The 21,092-nt window shown below is 33.1% G+C and overlaps 1 protein-coding gene across 4 annotated transcripts in view; it reads right to left on the bottom strand.

Annotated features, from left to right (window-relative positions):
- Window positions 1-17,127, bottom strand: part of LOC149778498 (uncharacterized) — a 41,318-nt gene extending 24,191 nt beyond the window's left edge. For 2 of the 4 annotated variants that reach the window (XM_089939363.1, XM_089939366.1), the window contains exons 1-11: window positions 16,980-17,127; window positions 15,099-15,324; window positions 12,361-12,498; window positions 10,457-10,583; window positions 7,931-8,052; window positions 6,775-6,957; window positions 5,195-5,380; window positions 4,540-4,788; window positions 2,742-2,939; window positions 1,677-1,886; window positions 341-519 (exon numbers count right to left, since the gene is read on the bottom strand). In XM_089939363.1, coding sequence (XP_089795489.1) covers window positions 341-519; window positions 1,677-1,886; window positions 2,742-2,939; window positions 4,540-4,788; window positions 5,195-5,380; window positions 6,775-6,957; window positions 7,931-8,052; window positions 10,457-10,583; window positions 12,361-12,498; window positions 15,099-15,324; window positions 16,980-17,045 — 1,884 coding nt within the window. In that variant the 5' untranslated portion in view covers window positions 17,046-17,127. Of the gene's footprint in view, window positions 1-340; window positions 520-1,676; window positions 1,887-2,741; window positions 2,940-4,539; window positions 4,789-5,194; window positions 5,381-6,774; window positions 6,958-7,930; window positions 8,053-10,456; window positions 10,584-12,360; window positions 12,499-15,098; window positions 16,105-16,979 lie in introns of those variants that run through there. The other 2 variants (XM_089939364.1, XM_089939365.1) reach the window with 2 other exon arrangements.
- Between the last annotated feature and the right edge of the window lie 3,965 nt (window positions 17,128-21,092).

Below are 21,092 nucleotides of genomic sequence, written 5' to 3'. Positions count from 1 at the left end.
CAGCTAATCTAATATGTGGACACGTCTCAGGTTCTAGCTTCTTTCAAGCCAGGAAGAGAAGCATTTGTGGAGTATGCCAAATAAAATTACAAAAATCATTTCACTTGACTTGAAGTAAACCATATTTGTAAAAGGAGCGTAATTATTGTTTTATCTCCATCTATCATTACAGCTTAGATATAAGCAATTTCTTCCCTTATGGCGCTAGAAGAGTCTACGGGGTGTAGATTATTGATCTGAGTCAAGAATATCAACGAAAGGCAGAAACAAGATATCTATATTAAAGCAAGATATATTCTTGGGTCTTGTCTTTGCACTAAATTTCGGAGACTCGACTTACCTTGACATTATCGATGGAGCATTTCGGATTGCTTGTACACAATGAACTGAGTGCTGTATCATGTCTTAAATTTCTGATGAAATTGGATTTTATTTCTTCCATATATTGTAGACATGATCCTCCGTAGTAAAAACCGACTTTCATGTTTAAGCTCGATGGTCGGGTACCAGGCATGACTTCTGTAATTAAATCGGAGTATATATATATATATATATATATATATATATATATATATATATATATATATATATATATATCTATATCTATATATATATATATATATATATATATATATATCACATGAAACAAAATACAAAATGATTGCACGAAGTGTAATAAATCAACTATACAAAAACGAAACAAAAGAGACAAATTAATGAAAGAACAATATATTGAAAAGTGCAGTAACATTAAAAATATAAATAATGTGTTACATAAATGAGCATTAGTTGGTTAGAAATATATAAATTATTCTGATACCATTATTCTAAGATCGCTACAGAACGCACAACGATCAAGAGAGTATTATCTAAAATATTTAAATTGTTTAATAAAAGTAATTATGACAAGGTATATATTAGCTCTGTTAATAAGTATAGCATCTCCCTCGATATGTTTTAAATTCGTTTCACTATATGAACCAAAGACAAACACAAATAAACGAACAAGGCAAAATTTGAAACGAATGCAAAATTGATGAAACAAAAACGAAGTATACCATGACACACATAACAGTTAATTTTTAGACATTACCATATCAACGACAGCAACAAAATTTACTACAGGAATAAAAGCAGCATATTACCTGTATATGTATAAATGCCTGTGTACTGTCACATTGAAATATAAGTGTAATACTGTTCGAAGCTAAGAATATTTGCACATATCAGATTGATTTATAAAACAAACTTTGATATCTTCAAATTAGAAATCTACCAGAAGTTGAAAAAGCATTAAAACGCAAGTTATTAATATCAAAAAGCTGTATGGTATTGAAAACTTGAGAATTATGAAACTCAGCTATGTTTGCAGTCGCTTTCAAGTAATATACAGCCCACAGGATTTCACTGCTTATTTTGTGCAGTCACGGCGCACCCGAATTTATTCTACTCTTGTACAGAATTTGAAAAGTTTGTTCCTTGTGCTCACAAATATTCTTGTCTAGTCAGTAATGTGGACCTTAACTTTCAGTGAGCAGAATATGTAACTTACAGGTAAATTTAGAAGGCTTAAGGTTCAATTCATATTCCAACGTTCACTAAACTACACATATAGCGTTAGTAATATTTAAAACCATTCCAGTACATGAACCTAAGTTTTTTTTACATAAACTTACTGGCACAGTTTGGAAGGCTAAAAGTTGGATTCATGTTCCAAATTCCAGTATCTCCGCATATTAGAAGTCGGCTATATTCTTTGCTATTGGCAAGACTTGGAAGATCGTATCCTGTTTCGCACTGCATCTGACAAACTGAGCCTTTCAGCCAGTTATCGCAGGCTACTGCGCCATTGACTGGGGCTTTGGGAGGGATGCACTTCGCACTCGCTACAGATAAAGAACAGAATAATTTGCTGACACGCAGTACGAATACTGGATACCTTTTATCGCGTGCTGTTTATTTCCAAGAAGTTCGCAAGAGAATAGTATTTGCAAATTAATAAAAGCTCTGAATGATCTACTCTATTTTTTATACATCAGATTGTTCAACAGTAATAGGTCTGTGAAACTAAATCGAAACGAATAGCCGGAAAGCTTTGAACGCAAGTAGAGCGACAAACATATTGCAAACTCTCCTGTAAATTGTAAATAATGTTTTAATGCAGTACCGTGGATAAGCATCACAAAGACAAAAATATTATATTGATAAAAAAGTGATTATTACTTTGTGGGTCTTTATTTACTGTTGCCACTAAAGCATAGCACCATTTTCATCATAAAACGGGGATATTTTAAGACTGGTTGTAGGAAAAAACTAATTTTTCATGATTGCTAGTTTTCATCTTTCAGTTAAAATGCATAGAAATAATTCCAGTGAATAATCATTGGAACGTTTGACATAGAACTTAATTTACAAAGAATCATTAAAACACTCGGTTTGTCGAGTATATTCTTATATTCATTTTTAAATTTCATACACACTTTCATTTGCAGTTTCACTCCTTCTTTATAGCCCGTGCTTCCAAACGATCATCATTTATAAAAGAAAAGTTTTGATATGCTTTTTAAATATTTTTGCTATAAAGACCACCTATTTAAGACACCATCTGTCTTAACAGATGAGAGAATGTGATTTAAGTCTTAGTGACTTTAGTCGCTCATAAACTTGTATTGCACAAGCATCTGCATTCAGTGATCATATTTTTGGTTTTCCAAAGGTGAACTTTAATATGTTTTACTTACAATCACAATATGGGTGTTCTTTAAGAGACCAGATGCCATATTTGTGTTCTTGTCCTTCTTTCAGGCATGTGAAGGAGTCATGACCCCGCAGACTCCTCCCGTCGACACACGAAAAGACACATGTTGAACCCTCAATTGTACCATTTGGACAGCTTATCCACGAATACGGCTTTGGTTGCAACGGAAAGCACGATATTTCTGCAAAGGTTATTAGTACAAAATACACATGGTAACAAAATGTGGTACGTTAGGTTGTGCTTGCACTAAAAATTTTGTTTCATGCATGAATGCTAATGTGTTATGTGTTAATGGTAGTTATTGTTACGAATATTGCTGGCAGCTGATGCCTTTGAAAAGTTTGAAATTCACTAATGAGAAAGACTATCGAAACACATCTGTTGAACATATCGCATCTGAGAGACAGACGGAAAAAGGCAAAATACGACTTCTAATGCTCTCGATTAGACACATAAAAGATAGGCGCTACTATTAAAAATAATTGAACAATCTTCATCTATGTAAATAATTCGTTCGGCTAAACAATCACTGTATGAGAATATGCAGTCATAATGAGAGTTTGATTATAAGGAAAAATGCATAGTGAGTGCGTGCAATGGTAGGAGACTGATAAAGTAGTTTATACTGCAGAACCAGATTATAGCCTACTTGTGTCTGTGAAATGCTGCAGGAAGGCAATGTTATCCGTTGGGTCTACAGAGACAAGCGCTAAGGTCGAAACGAACGTTTCGTAAGGATAGTGCATGTAACAACCTAATTACAGACTTTATTTTTGGACCAGACAATTTGTCTTAATACTAAATAAATTACTTTCATATAAACTGTATCACTAATTTCGACATCTGCTCAACGTACCATAATTCTATACACATAACTCCGATGATATTATCAGTGATTTATGCATTCATTTAATCAGCAGTTATCTGTCACAACCTTCTGGTTATTGCTCATATTAGTTTTGTAATATCGTACTCAATTATCACTGGATAATGCAGATAAAAAGTTACGTGTATCATATACTCATGAAACTAATTTATTGATTAGATTTATGCATCATCATGTGTGAATTTTGTGACAACCCTTGACTTTCTTCAAATTATGTTGTTTATTTCCCAGAGCAATATTGGTACTGATTTGTACAAGGTATCCCCATTGCCTGTTCATTACAACAAACAATTATTTAATTTCCATAAATAATTTCTTGAACTTGCAAGGAAAACGATCCCTGTTTAAAATTAATTCGAGCGTTTGAGCATACTGCTCACTTTAACAACTTAGATCAATTCAAGATGATCTCAAGATCCTTGCATACCCGAACTCGATTTCGTGTATTTAGATTCCATCATTCTTGTTTTATTTTGGTAGATTTATTTTCCAAATTTAACAATATTCTTAAACGGAATAAATACAAAATTTCAAATACTTTATACTTATATCAGTCTATGTTCTACTGGCTATTGTTCACTATTGAAATAATTAGAAACTAGAGACAAAAACGAAGTAATTAGAAGTGTACAATGAAGCTAAGGAGGTTCGTGACAATGGCACCTGTAGGATGCAAACTTTGAAATCTTGTGAAGTTAAACGAATGATAACTAAAATAATCTTAATTTATGATATTGAACAAATAATACAAACAGAGCGACTTTATGGACCCACGATTTCTTCGTATTGATTTATCCGTTTGTCAAAAACGTTGATTTAGGAATGATTTATATTTTTCCTACCATTCTATTACCGCGTTGCGTTTATGAGAACCATCTTTTTGTGGGATACCTACGTTTCAAAACAACTTTGAATGAGCAATTCCTAGAGTTGTTTCTCTTATCCAGCGCCATATAGTTGACTTTATGAACTCCTGCTGGAATTGTTTCATAAGGGCGAGGGCCAGAAATTTGCTTCAGTAGTGCATTTCCACTGTTGTCTAAGACATATGGTTCAGGCCATACCACCTGACCATCCATCTGGTGTATCTGTGTGTACCCAACAACTGTATCGGGGCAATTATGTATGGTTGGTGGCTCGGTATCTTAGAAGTAGGAAATTAGAAAGTTTATATATATATATATATATATATATATATATATATATATATATATATATATGCGTTAATTAGTTAATATTTCCATATGGTAAATTGTTCTGTATGTAGTAAGTATAATTACGCCTCATTAAGACACGAATATCCTTGTGACATCATGCTTGTCAACGCCATACGTTGTATCAAATGATAATTACAAATAAATACAAAATTATACAGTTTCGTCAAAGGAAATCTTAATGGCATCTTATATTTATGCTCATTTCAAATTTCTGATCTCTCTCTCTCTCTCTCTCTGTATATATATATATATCCATTTATAATTAAAGAAAACTATCAATGACACTTAAATACCTGCTGCATTTACTTTGACATTCTATTTCATAATCTTTACCTTCACAAACAGGTTCCTCTCCATGCCAAGACTGATACTCGGTACAGACTCGGACACGTGTTTTACCTGGAGCTATGTCATATCCACTTTTACAGGTGTACGTACATTTGCTTCTGTATCTGTTCTGGTCACTGCACAAAATTTGTACTACCTCTGAACTTGGTATTATAGCACTGCACGTTTTCTCTGAGGAGACAAAATTAATTTCTCGTATTTGAAATATATGCCTCTGTGATATACAGTTGATAGTGAAAAAGTCTAAGTTCTGGAGCTGTTTTGTTTGTGCATCCAGGCATTATATGTTCGCGAGTTTGCAGTAAAAAAGTAAATTTGGAAATAAGTAAATATTGCAAATAATACTAATAATTCGAATGGCTGATATATGAGTTAGCAAAGATTTGTTTCAGTATTTCTTATTTTTTTTACTAATATGGTTTGATAAGCGATCTTTTTCAACTTTTTGTGATACAGGTTTTAAATCTTCTTCACTATGAATAAAATAGCTAGCAGAAAGTACTGAACAGAGAATTTGAAAGCCAGAAAGATGTACTTAATGTTTTTCATGCTGTTGATATCCATGAAAATTCAATTCAAGCTGGTCTTTCATTTTTAAATTCACAAGTTAACAAGTATCCTCTTTGCTCAATCTTGACATTAACCGTTGCATTATCGACAGCCCAACAAATTTTGAAACAACCGAAATCTCGAACCAAATTATTTGAGCCCAAGAAATCTATTTTTTAACCAACCGAAATCTCGAACCAAAAGATTTGAGCCCAAGAAATCTTGAACCAACAAAAATCTCGAACCAAACGTTTTGAGCTTATAGCTAAGTTTCACACTGTTATATATAGGTGAAAGAGAGAGCGATTGAGAATAAATTTAAAGAGAGAGACAATGAACAGTCAGCGACTACATAATTATAAATGCCAAACTCTTCAAAGGATAGGAAGAATGTAGGTGATATTTACACTCATATGGGACTGTCAATTGCTTCTTTAATTGACTAGCACTTGCTGTGGAAATATTTCTAACCTATATTTGTCAGCGCCCATGTCTGAGATTTTACACCAGTTATCATTGCAGTATACAGTGACGCAGAAAATGTATAAAATGTGGTCTCTTCAAACAAAAATGATTATAATATTTTGACATCCTCAATCTTTGTTTAACGGATATTTAATCTGTAAATTTCGACTTACAATATGACACCAGATAAAAGCAGCTCAATATATTCTTCATTCTGGATAGCTCGGCAAAGCTCTATCTCTGTTACATGCGTTCCCGAGATTATTCTGCCAATATTGGATGTCTGGTTTACTCAAACTTTTGATTGCATGACGTTAACAATAATACGTTTAGAATGCACCTTATCGGAGGATAAAACATGTGCTAAAATGAAGTTTAGTAACTAAATGCTGTTTAAACTAACATTCAATCATACATTTAGTTACTGGATGAACTTTCTCTTCTACGGAAAGGTAAACCTTAGTAGACAATGGACGGTTGTGCACTATTTTACTAATTATTAGGATGCAAAGCTTTCGTTGAAGACGAAATATTCATTCAGAAACACCCACTTTCACATATTGGCATTTGTGATGACCATTTTTCGTTTCTTAAACACTCGATAGTTTCCGGCCCTTTTAGGTCGTGTCCTTTGTAACAACCAAATCTGCAAGTAGTCCCACTCAAGTAGTCGGTCGGCGGCTCGCACAAGAAAAACCCATCTGGTATTCGAAGTAGAGACGGACATCTGATCACTGTGTAGATAAAGATTGGAACTTATGGTAAATTATAAGTTAGAATATATTAATAATTCAAGATTTATGGAGCATTAGGCGACGTCAATTTGAGGATCAACTGTTAACTTCAGAAATTTAAGAAATTTTATTGAAACATAACTTGATGATTAAGGAATGAATTCAACCATGCATACTTTAATTACTTCAAATGTATTGATTATCACACACACACACACACACACACACACACACACACACATATATATATATATATATATATATATATATATATATATATATATATATATATATATATATATATATGGTGCGATAACAACAAAACAAAAGCTGTATTGTCGCATATATAACGTGCATCTTACGGCAAACAGTGTAGACACTGATTTTTTGTCACCAAATACAATGGTGTATTAAAGTGTATGCTTTTTGTTCGAAGTAATAAGTCAGTTTGGACCTGATCTGACGGTACATTGTGTAAAGTCCTATCTGCATCCCACTCTTTCGAGTTTTTGGGGCCTTTAAACATGAACACATGCGGGAAGATACATCTATATATACTGCGAAAGACTGCAGTTATTTTATGAGTATCGAAAATGAAAATCATCATATTTACAATACACATATATTACACGATTGATTAAATTATTTGCCCCCAGTAGTAGGGTATATCCCTTACTCATTGTATCAAACTGTGTCTTCATTTAGATGATAAAAAGAATATACAACAAACATAATACAGAGTGGTTATGATTGATCCCAAAAAGGACCCAGCTTAGATATTTGCATGCAAAGTATGGTGAAAACGTTTTAAAACTCAGTTAAATATATATCGACAGACAACTAAACCCATTTACTTATTATTGATCATTTGCCCCCCTCCCCCCTCATTTTAGCTGCTACGGAATATATTTAAAAAGGAGATTTTTTATCCGATAAATTTTATTTTATTTTTTGGGTGCCATCGACTATATACCTTTTATGTTTATCCGGAATGAACATTTAGCCCAGTTTAAACTGCTATCTTTAGCATGATATGTTATGGTGGTGGTACCTTCCGGAAACACACTTCCAGGGCCTGGACCACCTCTTGATGGACTGAAACATATATATATATATATATATATATATATATATATATATATATATATATATATATATATATATATATATATATATATATATATATATATATATCATCTTAATTTGCAAGATATGTCATCGGCCCAAATTACCTGCATGTATTGAAATATGGTACAATCACAAACCATAATGATTCTAGGATTAACGCACTGATTCTCTCCCTTTTAATGATACTGCTAGATAAACAACAAAAGTGTTTAGGTTATTAATATTGTTATTAGGTCTCTGAAACGTGATGTTATTTGCATTCCAATGAAAGTTTTAGGGTATATTTCATATTGTACTTTAAATGACTCAGAAAGTATTGGTGCCATCCGGTGATGTTGTTCATTATTCCATCCGTGGTGCTTGAACATCTTAAAGGTTTTCAGAGTCTTAACTGACAGTGATTTAGGTCCTTTCCCTCCTTGTTTGCTCCCTTCCTGAATCAATATCCTCGACATATGCAATATTCTTATCGATGATCATATTAATATCATGTATAATAAATAAAGTTCTGTTGAGGTATTAACATCGAAATCTGCAATAATAAACGGGAGATTGGGATACATAACTCTAGTGAGCAGATTCGATTCTTATAATGGTAAACAGGACTTCATATGCCTCTGTTGACGAATGTCCACGTGACATATATACTACACCAAAAATTAGTTCATCCTGAATAGTTTGTATACAAAGGGAGAATTTCAGCCAAACAATATATTTTGATGTAAACTCAAGCTGTCCGATACTGAAATTATATTTATTTTGTATGTTCTTATACATATACAGCAATACCACCAGAATAACGTTTTGCAATAAGTTATTTATTTCTAACAATAATGTAGCATGTTGATTTTAACATGGACACAAGTCTCAATCAAGCGAAAATATCAAAATCACGCATAAAATTAATCAAATCACTACAATCCAAATAGACTGCTCACTAGCGAGTTTTCTTGTTAAACCTTAAGTATTCAAGGTACAGAACCTAATGTCATCAATTGTCTGCACATTATGTATCACATGCGTGAAATAGCCTTGGCCAGACCCCTATCTATCATTTATACTTACTATATATCATGCACTACATCATTAAACACATATTCAGTTATATTCATAACCATGTAAGTAGAAGAAGAAAATGCGATAAGGTACATATCTGAGAAAAAAATATATATTTACGAGTATATGTACGGAATCCAGTATATGAATTTGTATTATCTGTTGGCTTGTCATAATGACGATATGTTGTGTATACCTGTATTTTGTACTTGCGCATGTTCATGGTGCTCCTCACCATTATTTTGTAAACAACATATTGCACAGCTCGATATTACTCTATTTTTGTGGATTAACTCTTCAGGCAATTACTGATAGTATACATGTTTAAATTCTTCATTCTGAAACGTTTCCAATATAAGTTTCACTTAAGTGACAGTATTTCCAGAAAATGGTAAAACGATCTAGGTCAAGTAGAGGAGTATATATATATATATATATATATATATATATATATATATATATATATATATATATATATATATATATATATATATTACCTATTCTCGCCTTAACATCTTGAACCAAAATCAATCTTATCCCATTCCACTTTTCATTTGGGTGGATTTTTTTTATTGACAATAGCATTCACTGGAATTGCAGAAAGTTCAATAAATTTCTAGGACAGAAACATTTATTTGGAATTATAGTGAATTCAGACAGAGACATTTGTTGATTATAGTATTGTGATACATCAAAAGACTGTAGGCACGTCATCACAATCCAGGCCACTAACACTTTCGAGACTACAGGCACATCAACACATACAATAATGGAATCTATATTGAATACCGCTGGAATTCAAATGTAACGTCTTACATTTGGACTTATGATAGAACTTTTAAGACATTTCTAGATTCAGTTCACGCTACTGTAAGTTCATTTTAAATTTTCACTTTTTATTGTAAGGAAATAAATTATTTTTGAAGTTGACAAAACTTGCTGCTTTTCGCTCTTTCAGTTGCTTAGTTTAAGAGCACAGAGTCGAAACAATTATGTCAAAAATAAGTCGACATTTGAATTTTACAAAAGTGCCAAGAAATGGTGAAACTAAATTTTATAATAAGGTGAAGACCTTTGTATTAGGTTTCTGCCATGTTTGGAATGTGATAATCTTTTGTAGAACTATTGTTGGCAAGAATGGAAGAATGTTACATGAAGAAATGGCATCTCAAGTGCACAATTTACCTTGCGTATACTAGCCTAGTCAAGCATACATATTTTTTTTAATTCCTTTTATTCATGCTAGGCAAGGAGAATACATTCGAAAGCTCCTAATGTCGTATCAAATTTGTATATTAGATACAGTTCAGATTACCTTATACTCCCATCAACATTGTCATGCGCCTGTGGTTCTGCCCAAGACACTGATTTCCTTGTCTGCAGTTGATCGGCACATTGCGTAATATCATCGGGGCATGTTAGTGTTGGAGGGGTTGTGTCGGCTATATTTTGGTAATAATAATAATGATAATAATAATGATGATAATAATAATCATTATTATTATTAAATTATTGTAGCAGTAGTTGTTGTTGTTTTAGCAGTAGTGGTAATATTAATGTTTTTATATTAAAATATTCAACAAGGTCCCGAGTTACATTGTAAATTTGTTAGTAAAAATTAGATGTTAAGGATGCTGTTAAAGTCGGTAAAGCCGATTCAATAAGTCAATGTTCTTTATCTTGTATAGATGCGTATACATAAAACCATTCCTATACACTGCATAGAGATAAAGTTACAATAAAGTATTGCAACTCATTATATATATATATATATATATATATATATATATATATATATATATATATATATATATATATAGGAGAGAGAGAGAGAGAGAGGGGGATCTCAAATGGGTAACGATTTAAAATTGAATTTTTGAAACGAGCTGAAGAATGTCCAGCTTTTGCGAGCCTTGGCGAGCAAAAGCTGGACATTATTCAACGAGTTTCATAAATTTAATATTAAATCATTACCCATTTGAGATTCTTTTTATCACATAGCTTTTATTTCAGTGGAAATTATTTAGATAGAAAGAAGGACGAATAATTTCGTTCATTCTGACAGACGGTGCACCTTTCATTTGTTGTGCATACAATATAGGCCCAAACAAAGTTGAACTAGTAAAAGTAGATTGTACATTTCTACAAGCTATGAATCAAAGTAAAAGCTTCCATCCGAATAAAGAGAACATTTTATAACGACAAAATCATTTTTCAAAACAGAATGATAAATGCGATGTGATGCCACATTGACACGGTAAACAGTAGACCTAGAGTACATGTTTACCCTAAAATGTCACTTGCAGAACTATACGTTACATTGTTGCGATTTATATATATGTGTGTGTGTGTGTATGTATATACTTATCATAAGCTTTTGCTATTTATTTATACAGATACAGTTACAATAAACTATTGATATATATTTTAATGCGCATAGTTACATCAAGTTATCTTTTTTTATTTGGTATATATACATACTTATTTTATAAAGATATTCTGACAATACTCTGTTGCTTCTTGTTTCATTACTATACGGTTACAAAAAATAAGACACGGACCATATGAAATTAGTAAGGTTTCACGTGGTCCGTGTCATAATGTAATTTTCGGATGGCCACCAAAAGATGACGGAAAAAAGTATCAACTGAATTAATTTTGAGGTTCGTTCGGCATATCTGTTACCATTCAATAACAAATTAGGATTGTCCAGGTATTTTGTCCTTATTTGCGACATGAACTTAATACCTGTTTGGCAAATTTATGTTGCCAGGTTTTCACAGATCTCACGTTAATTCTTAATACGATGTAGGAGTCGTGTAATCCCAAACATTTCAATAGAGTATATAGAAACATATGGCTCATATACGAATAGAGTAGTTCACTAAAAAAGAGCAACACAATAGGAAAGTGTACACATAAGAAAGTGTCTGATGTTAATTCATGTTTACATTCACTCTACGTCGTTGGTATATGAAAGTGGTTTTTCCCAGAGTGGGAAAACGATTTATGTGATCTAACGCTATGTAATGTACCTTCACAGTGTGGCAAACAATTTGATCATTTTGAAAATCATAGAACTTTGAATACGAGTCCCTAATTGCTTGCGAAACAAGGAATAATTATGTATATTTTACGAATACTTAATAATAATAATAATAATAATAATAATGAAATGCTCAGTCAACTGCAGTGTTTACTAATGACTGTTTCACTGGCCTGGTTTGCGTTTCCTTTTCCATCGTGACCATAGACAACTAATAGCATTGAAAATCCAACTTATCGGATTCCATCTGGGTATTCTCTTTAAAAGCTTTGTTTCCGTTTCCGACTCTGATGTCAAAATTTCGTCTTTGCCTGTCAATAACAGAAATTGAAATGCATCATAATTTATGATCTTTCATATTATTATTTCACTCATTGTTTTCCATTGATAGCCACAATATAAATTTGTATGACATTGTTTTGATATTCGCATAAATAACTCTTTAGCAAGAAATGATTTAAGACTCAAAAACAAAACAAAAGAAATATTGAAAAATATAATGTTCTAAACTAAATGTATTGAACATGAAATTATAAATATTATAAATTAGTAATTGGTACTTAGAATAGGACCGCCATGTATTCAAATGTGTCTATTTAGTCAACCAGTATAAGATATAAACATGCCAGTGTGTATGTGTGTGTGTGTGTGAGTGTATATATATATATATATATATATATATATATATATATATATATATATATATATATATATATACATACACACACATATGTGTGTGTGTGTGTGTGTGTGTGCGTGTGTATTACGTATTATTTGCTGGCCTTAAATTTGGGTACAGGAATTCTTTAGCCTGGAACATCGCATTACTTGGACGTAATCATAATATTATTCGTCTCATCGTAAAACTGTAACTAACATGTACTTAAGCTTATTTAGATTTGGAAATGAAAACTTTCTAAGAAATGTATAGTGATATTATTATCAGCACAAATGCCCTACAAACAGGAACCACAAATTAGGCTTCGACTAATACAACCTCTATCTAATATTCTTGTATTTCGCTTATATAGTACCTTGATAGGTTATCATCGTTTTATTAAATTTAAATTTATAACTTACAGAAGTATATGAGACAAATTTATGGTGATTTTGTTTTGGACAAAAATAAATCAATTACTTGTTTTATATATGGCTGCTTAAGTCCTATATTTTCAAGGAAGACTTAAGTATAAGTGATGCAACGACGCATTGGTAACACTACTTATTTCCATAAAAAAATACGCCATCTATATATGTTTGGGACCAGTCATTGGCGAAAAATGTCCCAAATGGCATGTGAGGTTAAAGCAATACTTAACACACGCGCCGATACAGATCAGGGCTGACAATAGGCTAATCTGAAATCTTTTAACCATAAAATTAGAGTCAGCTTGTACGACAAATTATCCGTAACTATGATTGTAGATAAGCCATTTAACAGAGTTTATGTTTATCTGCTTATTATCAAGTTGTGACTGATATTACTTGTTTGTATATACGACGAACACAATTTTGTCAAGTTGAATAACAGGGCCTTGATCAGGCATATGGCATCACTTCTAATACTTTTTTAAGCTAAATCGGCAAAATAATATTCTAAAAGCCAGATTCATCCAATTAAATTCAATGAAGATATCATTACATGGATGTATTTAACTAGATATCGTTGTTATCTGTGTTCACTCACATGTCAAGATGCCAGACCGACCATCTCAGCGTTGTAGAATGGTACAATCCTTAGAGATTATAATTTGCTTTTAGTACCAATGGTTTTCGGTTTTGATGGGTTTCAGTGTACTTCCATATCTACTTGTGTGCTGCTAACTTTGAGTTTCGAACCATTGCGATTATAAAGTATATTGTCGGGACGTTATTTATACAAACTTTTTTTATAACGGCTATATGAACTGACTAATAATATTATTATCCTGATGGCAGAACCTACTTACATGTAGTATGTATTTTAATTGTTTACTTTATGAGGTCAAAATTAATGGTGGATGTAAAGACATCTGTCTAGCACGAGTAAACGTTTCTCGAATAGACGGGGAACTCATGAATTCAAAGTAAAAAGTTGAGATTGTGAAGAATAGAAAATGTTTGTGGCTTGGTGGGTTTTAAAAACAATTGGGTGTGGTTTAATAGGTATTTTCTAATTTTATGGGCTAATTTTCTCTTTTTAAACTTGGGGTTGTTCGTACAACTTTTTTTAAAGAAAAGATTTGAATGTTCTTGGTTTAGTTGTATGTTTTATATATTCAAAATTAATGAGGGTTGGATGTTTGGTGCGTTTCTAATTTTGACGGTTGGTGGTCAGGTGTTTGGATACAAATTTTTATGGTTGGATGCTTATGTTTTCTTTTTCAGTTTGTTTAGGGATGGTGATCGAGTGTGGTTTTCCTTTTTCTAATTTGGCTGATAGGAAGCTGGGTAGCATGAGACAAATTTTAAATTATTATCAGCCAGTATTTTTTGTAAAGAGGTGTTTGACAAAATAAAGAAGGATAGGTGATTGGTGGCTTAGACGTTTAAAATAATTTGAGATAGTATGATGGATGGTGTACGTTTCTCCGTTTTGTTTGAAAGAAGGGATATTAGACTGCATGGCCCTGGACGCATGAAAACTCGACTATATGTTGTCTATACTGCATATGTTTCTCGGATGTTTATGCTTTATGTTAATGTTTATTACGCAGCCGTTTAGGTTTCTTACAGATAGTCCATGTGCAGCGTTTTGAAGTCAGTACGCTTCACACACACACACACACACAAACACACACACACACACAAAATTTGGTCCGAAGAATGATCGGCCGAAGTTGACCGTAAAACTTCACGACAATTCGAATGAAAGACTTAACATACCGATACAGATGTGTGTGTGTGTGTGTGTGTACGTATGCGAGCTCACAGTCTGCGTCCGAAATTTTAGTTTCTGAATGCCATCCGCTCTCAGTACATTGGACTAGGGTGCTCCTATTCTGGCACGTGGGGTTCGTCACCATGCAGATCACCCCAAAGGACTGTATATCATGAGTGGGGATGACTATAGTTACGTTTCCGTTAACGTTCGCACACCGAATTATAATGCCACCGTTAACTGGAAGCGATGACAGTAGGCAAACTGCTTCTATCCCCTATTTTAAGAGGATGAGAAAAATTTAAGCGCATAATAAATCGATCAGAAAATATGGAATATAGTTTTGGATAGAAGAATAGTTTACAGAATAAGTGGTACAAAATAGTTTTCGAAATATACAGCAAATAAATACGTATAGACTAAAATGCATATACTAAACTATATGACATATCGTATAGAAAAACGTAGGTGAATCATACAACGCTGTTGCTTGAAAAAGTTGAGCTATGTATTTAAAATAACTTGATATAAAGGGCAACCAAGAAAACTTGTAAATAATAAAATTAATCTCAGCAAGTAATAATGAATACATAAATCAAGGATTCAACCTGTTTGCTATTTCTGCTGTTGATGCTGCCTTATTTTTTTTTAAAACCGTCTCATCACCTAACTGATATAACGTTTCATAACTGATGAAAATGTGGCAAAATCTGTTGTACATACCCTGTCAGTTGACACGAAAGGCAATAAAGACGCGAAATAAAATGAAATATCCTTTGTTCCAACTTATGTATTTACTTGTACATTCTATCTTATACTTTAACATGGTTGGAATCCTATACACACATATTATACAAATCACTCACTGATCATCTCTTTAAAATACTCATTATGTTTGTTCCTTAGGAAACAACATTTATTTACCCTGTCTTAATAAGATTAAACAGAAAATATATTGCTTTTGCAATCACTCGTAAGTACCTCAATACTCACGATTTTTACATAAAATGCAGCCATGTTCTTCATGCGCAAGATTTATTTGTCTAGCGTTCAAATAATACGATTGTGCTAATAAATAAATAAATAAATAAATAAATAAATAAATAAAGAACCAATGAAATGACAACCACTCTCTGCGTAAAATGATGATGCGTTTAGTCATTGCTGATATAAAATTCACCTAAATTTTCAATTGCTAAAGTTAACTCGGCAAGTTTTTATATCACCTCTTTTCTGGGCCAAATTTAAAATCCTCAGAAAACCACGTTATGCCGTGTTTATTATCTGCGAAACAGTCTTATGAGAATGAAGGCTGTGCCCGAAGCAAATTAATTTTTAATTACTCTGAATGGAGATTATTACGTAGGGGTGTGCAATAGACATCAGAGAGATAATTTTGTCTAGGGTGCCTGAGTTACCTGTTTTCCATTTCATATACTATAAATACATTTTGTTTGCTATAGGTAACATGATATCAACGAAAAAAAATAGAACCTCTGTAAATATGCAATCTCGGAACATCAACATTTTTCACCACCACCACCCGCAATTTATTTGAAGAAAATTGTCAAATATTTATGCTCACGATGCAACCCCGATCAAAGTTATTCATATTTGCTAATAACCACGATCGTGCCATTAAAGAGTTGCATTGATTCCTGTTCGTGATTAACAAGGAATATGCAAACTATATTAATAAATCTTCCTTTCTTGGAGAGATCCACTGAAATTGAATACAAATGCATGATCAAATTCTGACAATATGTCATTCATGTAACATTTCTGTATTTCCATTGTAATTTTATATATACCTCTTCTTGTCATTTTATATTTGCATATTCTGGCAAACAAGAGAGAGAGAGAGAGAGAGAGGCAGACAGAGAGACAGACAGACAGACAGACAGAGGGAGGGAGGGAGGGAGGGAGACTTACCTTTGATGCTGTGAATGCTATTAACAACTCACAAATTATTGTCATCCGGCAAAGATTCGTAGACATGACTCAGGTCGAATAAAACGTTGCAAATATCGCTCTTCTACCTGTCTTGACTATTACAAATGACCCCTGTGGTCGAGCGACCTTCACGCACATACTTATCAGCAATTTTCAGAAGTCACGTGTCTACCCCAATGACAGCCAATGAATGGAAGGTTGTCAACCCGGAATTTAAAACGCTAATTTCATTCGTGGGGTAAATATATTCGGTTTATGTTGGTAGTGTTAATACGACGAAAGTTAAACAGTGGTTATCACAACGAAATCTACTTGGTTTATTTTACTTTGTTAGCTCAGAACAATTCGTTTGGTATACGATTTAGTAATTACCAATACAAGAGTAATATCGGTACAGACGGTGTTTTAATTTATAGATCAATTGATTACTGATACATAAATCATTACTAAATGATTCATAGCCAATAATTGAATCTATATGTCCATATAGTACACAGTTCGATCTATCGTCTGTCCGTCAGTTTCTCCATTCAATCCATCAGTCTATCTAGCGCATGTTAATAGTTTGAGACGTTCCACTCAGCTGTAAACAGGCAAACCTGTATGCTAAAGTCAAGTTCGCTTACCAATCGAGAATTAAGAACTAAATAATCTAATCAAAAAGTCAGCGAGGCCATCAGTTTCCATTATTCATGGTGTTTCAAGCAAGATAATTTCAGAGATTTTCCTGACTGGTTATACCAGCTATTTAAGATCACCTTATATATCTTAGGTATTGCCTAGTCTGGAAGAATTCGTTTCCATATTTTAATAACTGCGAAGATATTGTACCGCAAAACTAATTAGGGCTGATTTTTTTCGAGCACATAGGACTAGTTATTTTGGTTAAATGTGTGCTTAGATCGAGAACAATTTCCACAAGTACAATAGCCAAGGAAAGTTCAGCCACAGAAAATGAAAGTAACGTATAGGTATGCCAACATTCTCTCCACTGTGCATGTTGCAAATGCAAACAACTGCATGTAACATCTGGCATTCTGTAAGAAGTTCATAATATCTGTAGAGCACCCCCTGTATTGCCAGATATTACGACCCAGTCAAGGTATAAAATCGAGGCAAATGAAATGTCGCTTGTTGTACTACTATGATGTCCCAGTTTCTTTCTTGACAAGTTAACTTAAAAGAACATACATTTAATATGAGCATCTTAATTCTCGGCATCACAGGATAGTAAGTAATATGTGAGAACAATGTACCCATTAAATTTTAAGAGTAGTCGGTTTAAACATGAAGCTTCAATTAGACGAATACGAGTGATACGATCTCATTGTGAAATCGAAATTCTTTGCGTAGTAAAACATTAAATGGTGAAAAAAACAAATGCATGTTTCGAACAATTTTTTCATTATGTTTCTTTAGATTTTCATTGGTATTTTAAATGTACATATGCACTGTTAAAACACTAAAATTATCGCAAGCGTACAAGAAGCTGTGAATAATTGATTTATACTATGACAAATAATATGGAATTGATGTAATCATTTTAGAGGTTTTATTTTGTGTTTTGGAAACAAACTATGTAAATCATAATAGCAATAAAAGCGATAAAGACACACACACACACACTCTCTCTCTCTCTCTTTTATAGTCGTTGGCCTAAGAACCGCAATTTGAACAGCAGGTCATTCATTGCATCAGGTCGTGGATGGTCCTAGGGTATGTTTAATTCACAAAGTCATTTGTGTCAATATGTATTGGAATTACAATATCTTAAACTCTTCAAGTTAGAAACCTTGATTAAGAATAGAAATAATCCACAAGGGCACCTTCGATAATAATGTAGATAAATTATCTCAAGGAAAAAAGTCCACGGATGCTTTATGTTTTAGATCAAAATTATATCAGAACAATCAGCTTTGATGTTTGGAAATATTTAATGATATATTTTGTTCGTTCAGTGTTATAATGGGAGCATACAATTGCAAAGACGAAAGTTTGGTTAATTAGTAGGATAATTATCCGATAACTCTTGGATAACTAATATGTAAATTAGACGAAACAAGAGATGTGAAGGAAAGAAACAACAAAAAGAGTCAGGGCTGGTATAGTATACAGTAGTCAGCTCATGTCTTCAAAAGGTAAACTAAATTAACTAATGTACGTTTAAAGATTAAATGTATCCAGAATATCATTTTACAGCTCATCTAAAACCCTTAAATTTAGTGAACGTTTGAATACACAGTCACAGATTATTCACAAGTCCTAAAAAGACAGTATGATAAATTGTCAGGTCAAAATGTTATTATGCATCACGTACACTTTTGGACACAATCAAGAAAAGCATACAACTCCGTTACAAACGGAAACTTTGCGGACTATTTCAGTAGATATACCACGTGTAAAGCTTGAAATCTGTTGTCTGTTATTGCATTGTCATATAAATTATTATCTTCCAAGTACTAAAACCTTACCCCCTACTCATCAGCAGTAACATGTGACTTTCTTATGTTATCCGAGCGCGTACTCCATGGAGGAAACTTACTGAATAATGTACAATATAATTAGTTGAAAAGTAAATTAAAAAATAAACGAAATGAATCACACACTCACTGTTTTTTTATGTTACATGTATTTGTTTGAACGGGAGAGTAAGTGAGTGATCTTCATTTTAAGCTGCATCTCCTGCAAACTGCAAGTAATCGATTATTTCCGTTTCCAATACTACACGTCGAATGCATACATGGGTAAGCTATTTGGAACAATGTAGTCATAATAGCAGTAAATATTTGGAACTTGCTTTGCACTTGGAAATCTCACTGTTTTCAATCTGCATCTTAAAGGTATTGACTCTGTAATGACACTCACTGAATTGATCTGTTAAAACAGTGTTTAAAATTCAAACTATCACTACACCTAGCGTATAGTAGGCTCCATACGAAATTGTGGGTAATGGCAAACTATTGCCGTTGATACTATGTTTGTTTTCTAGCAAATGTCTTACCACACTTCGAACATGGTGAAACATGCCATATTATGCTTCAAAGTAAACCACATTGCGCAAATGAAAGCGGACGACGTAATCACTCTACATAGACACATCTGGGCTGTCAAATGTACTCAGTGCTAGTACCATAATATGTACACCTGCGCCGGACCGCTCCGATGGCCTAGAGGTTAGAGCACCAGCCTCGGATGCGAGATATAACGTGTTCGAAACCTGGCTGAATCATAACAAAGACTTATAAAAATGGTACTAGCAGCTGCCTCGCTAGGCACTCAGCATTAAGAGGTTAGTGTTAGGACTGGTCGGCTTGGTGTCAGGATAACGTGACTGAGTGGGACATCATGCTATATGTCTGCGGCATGATGCCCCAGTTCTAGACATCACTATAAACAGTCTGATTGCAGACATTGCAGTGATATGACTGAAAAATTGTTACAGCTGCTTTAAAAATCCAAATCACACACAAACACACATGCGCACCCATAATCGGTTATATAATTTCCAAACACTGTCTATTCTAATAGTATCTACCCATGATGATTGTAAATGCTGTTTCAGATGCCAGCCATCATGAATTTGAGAGAGAAAGAAAAAGAGAGAAAGCACTGTTGCCAAATATGTCCAAATTACCTGTGATCCATGATTGCACTATCTGTAATAAAAAATCCGTACCATTTCCATGCCATGAATTGTTCCAGACCAACGAATGATGTGATCCATTGGATCGGTTGGTCATAGATACATATGGAAACTTCCTATAATTTTAAGAATTACAGTTTATATTTTACAAGATTTGTACAGCCATGAACATATAAGCTCTATTATTATTGCCAAAAGGACCCTAACGAATCCCGTAAAACATGAAATTAAATTCTTATAATTGCATAAAGTTACATAAATAATAAAAACATCTCAAGAAAGAAATAAAATACAACTATTATGGCCATTGTTTGCAAATATTTGCACAGCACATAGTAAGAGAGCATGTACCTATACGAAGTCTTCTTCAGATGTTGTGAACTAATAATTTCTGTTTTTATTCTCTCCCATATGATATTTCATGGAATGCAAGTGCTTGATGCAAAAGC

Source organism: Sinohyriopsis cumingii, chromosome 17 (assembly GCF_028554795.1).
Source record: "Sinohyriopsis cumingii isolate HCF-2022 chromosome 17, ASM2855479v2, whole genome shotgun sequence".
NCBI classification, from domain to species: Eukaryota; Metazoa; Mollusca; class Bivalvia; order Unionida; family Unionidae; genus Sinohyriopsis; species Sinohyriopsis cumingii.
Note: the sequence above shows the minus strand (reverse complement) of the source record. Positions and strands in the feature narration are given on the sequence as shown.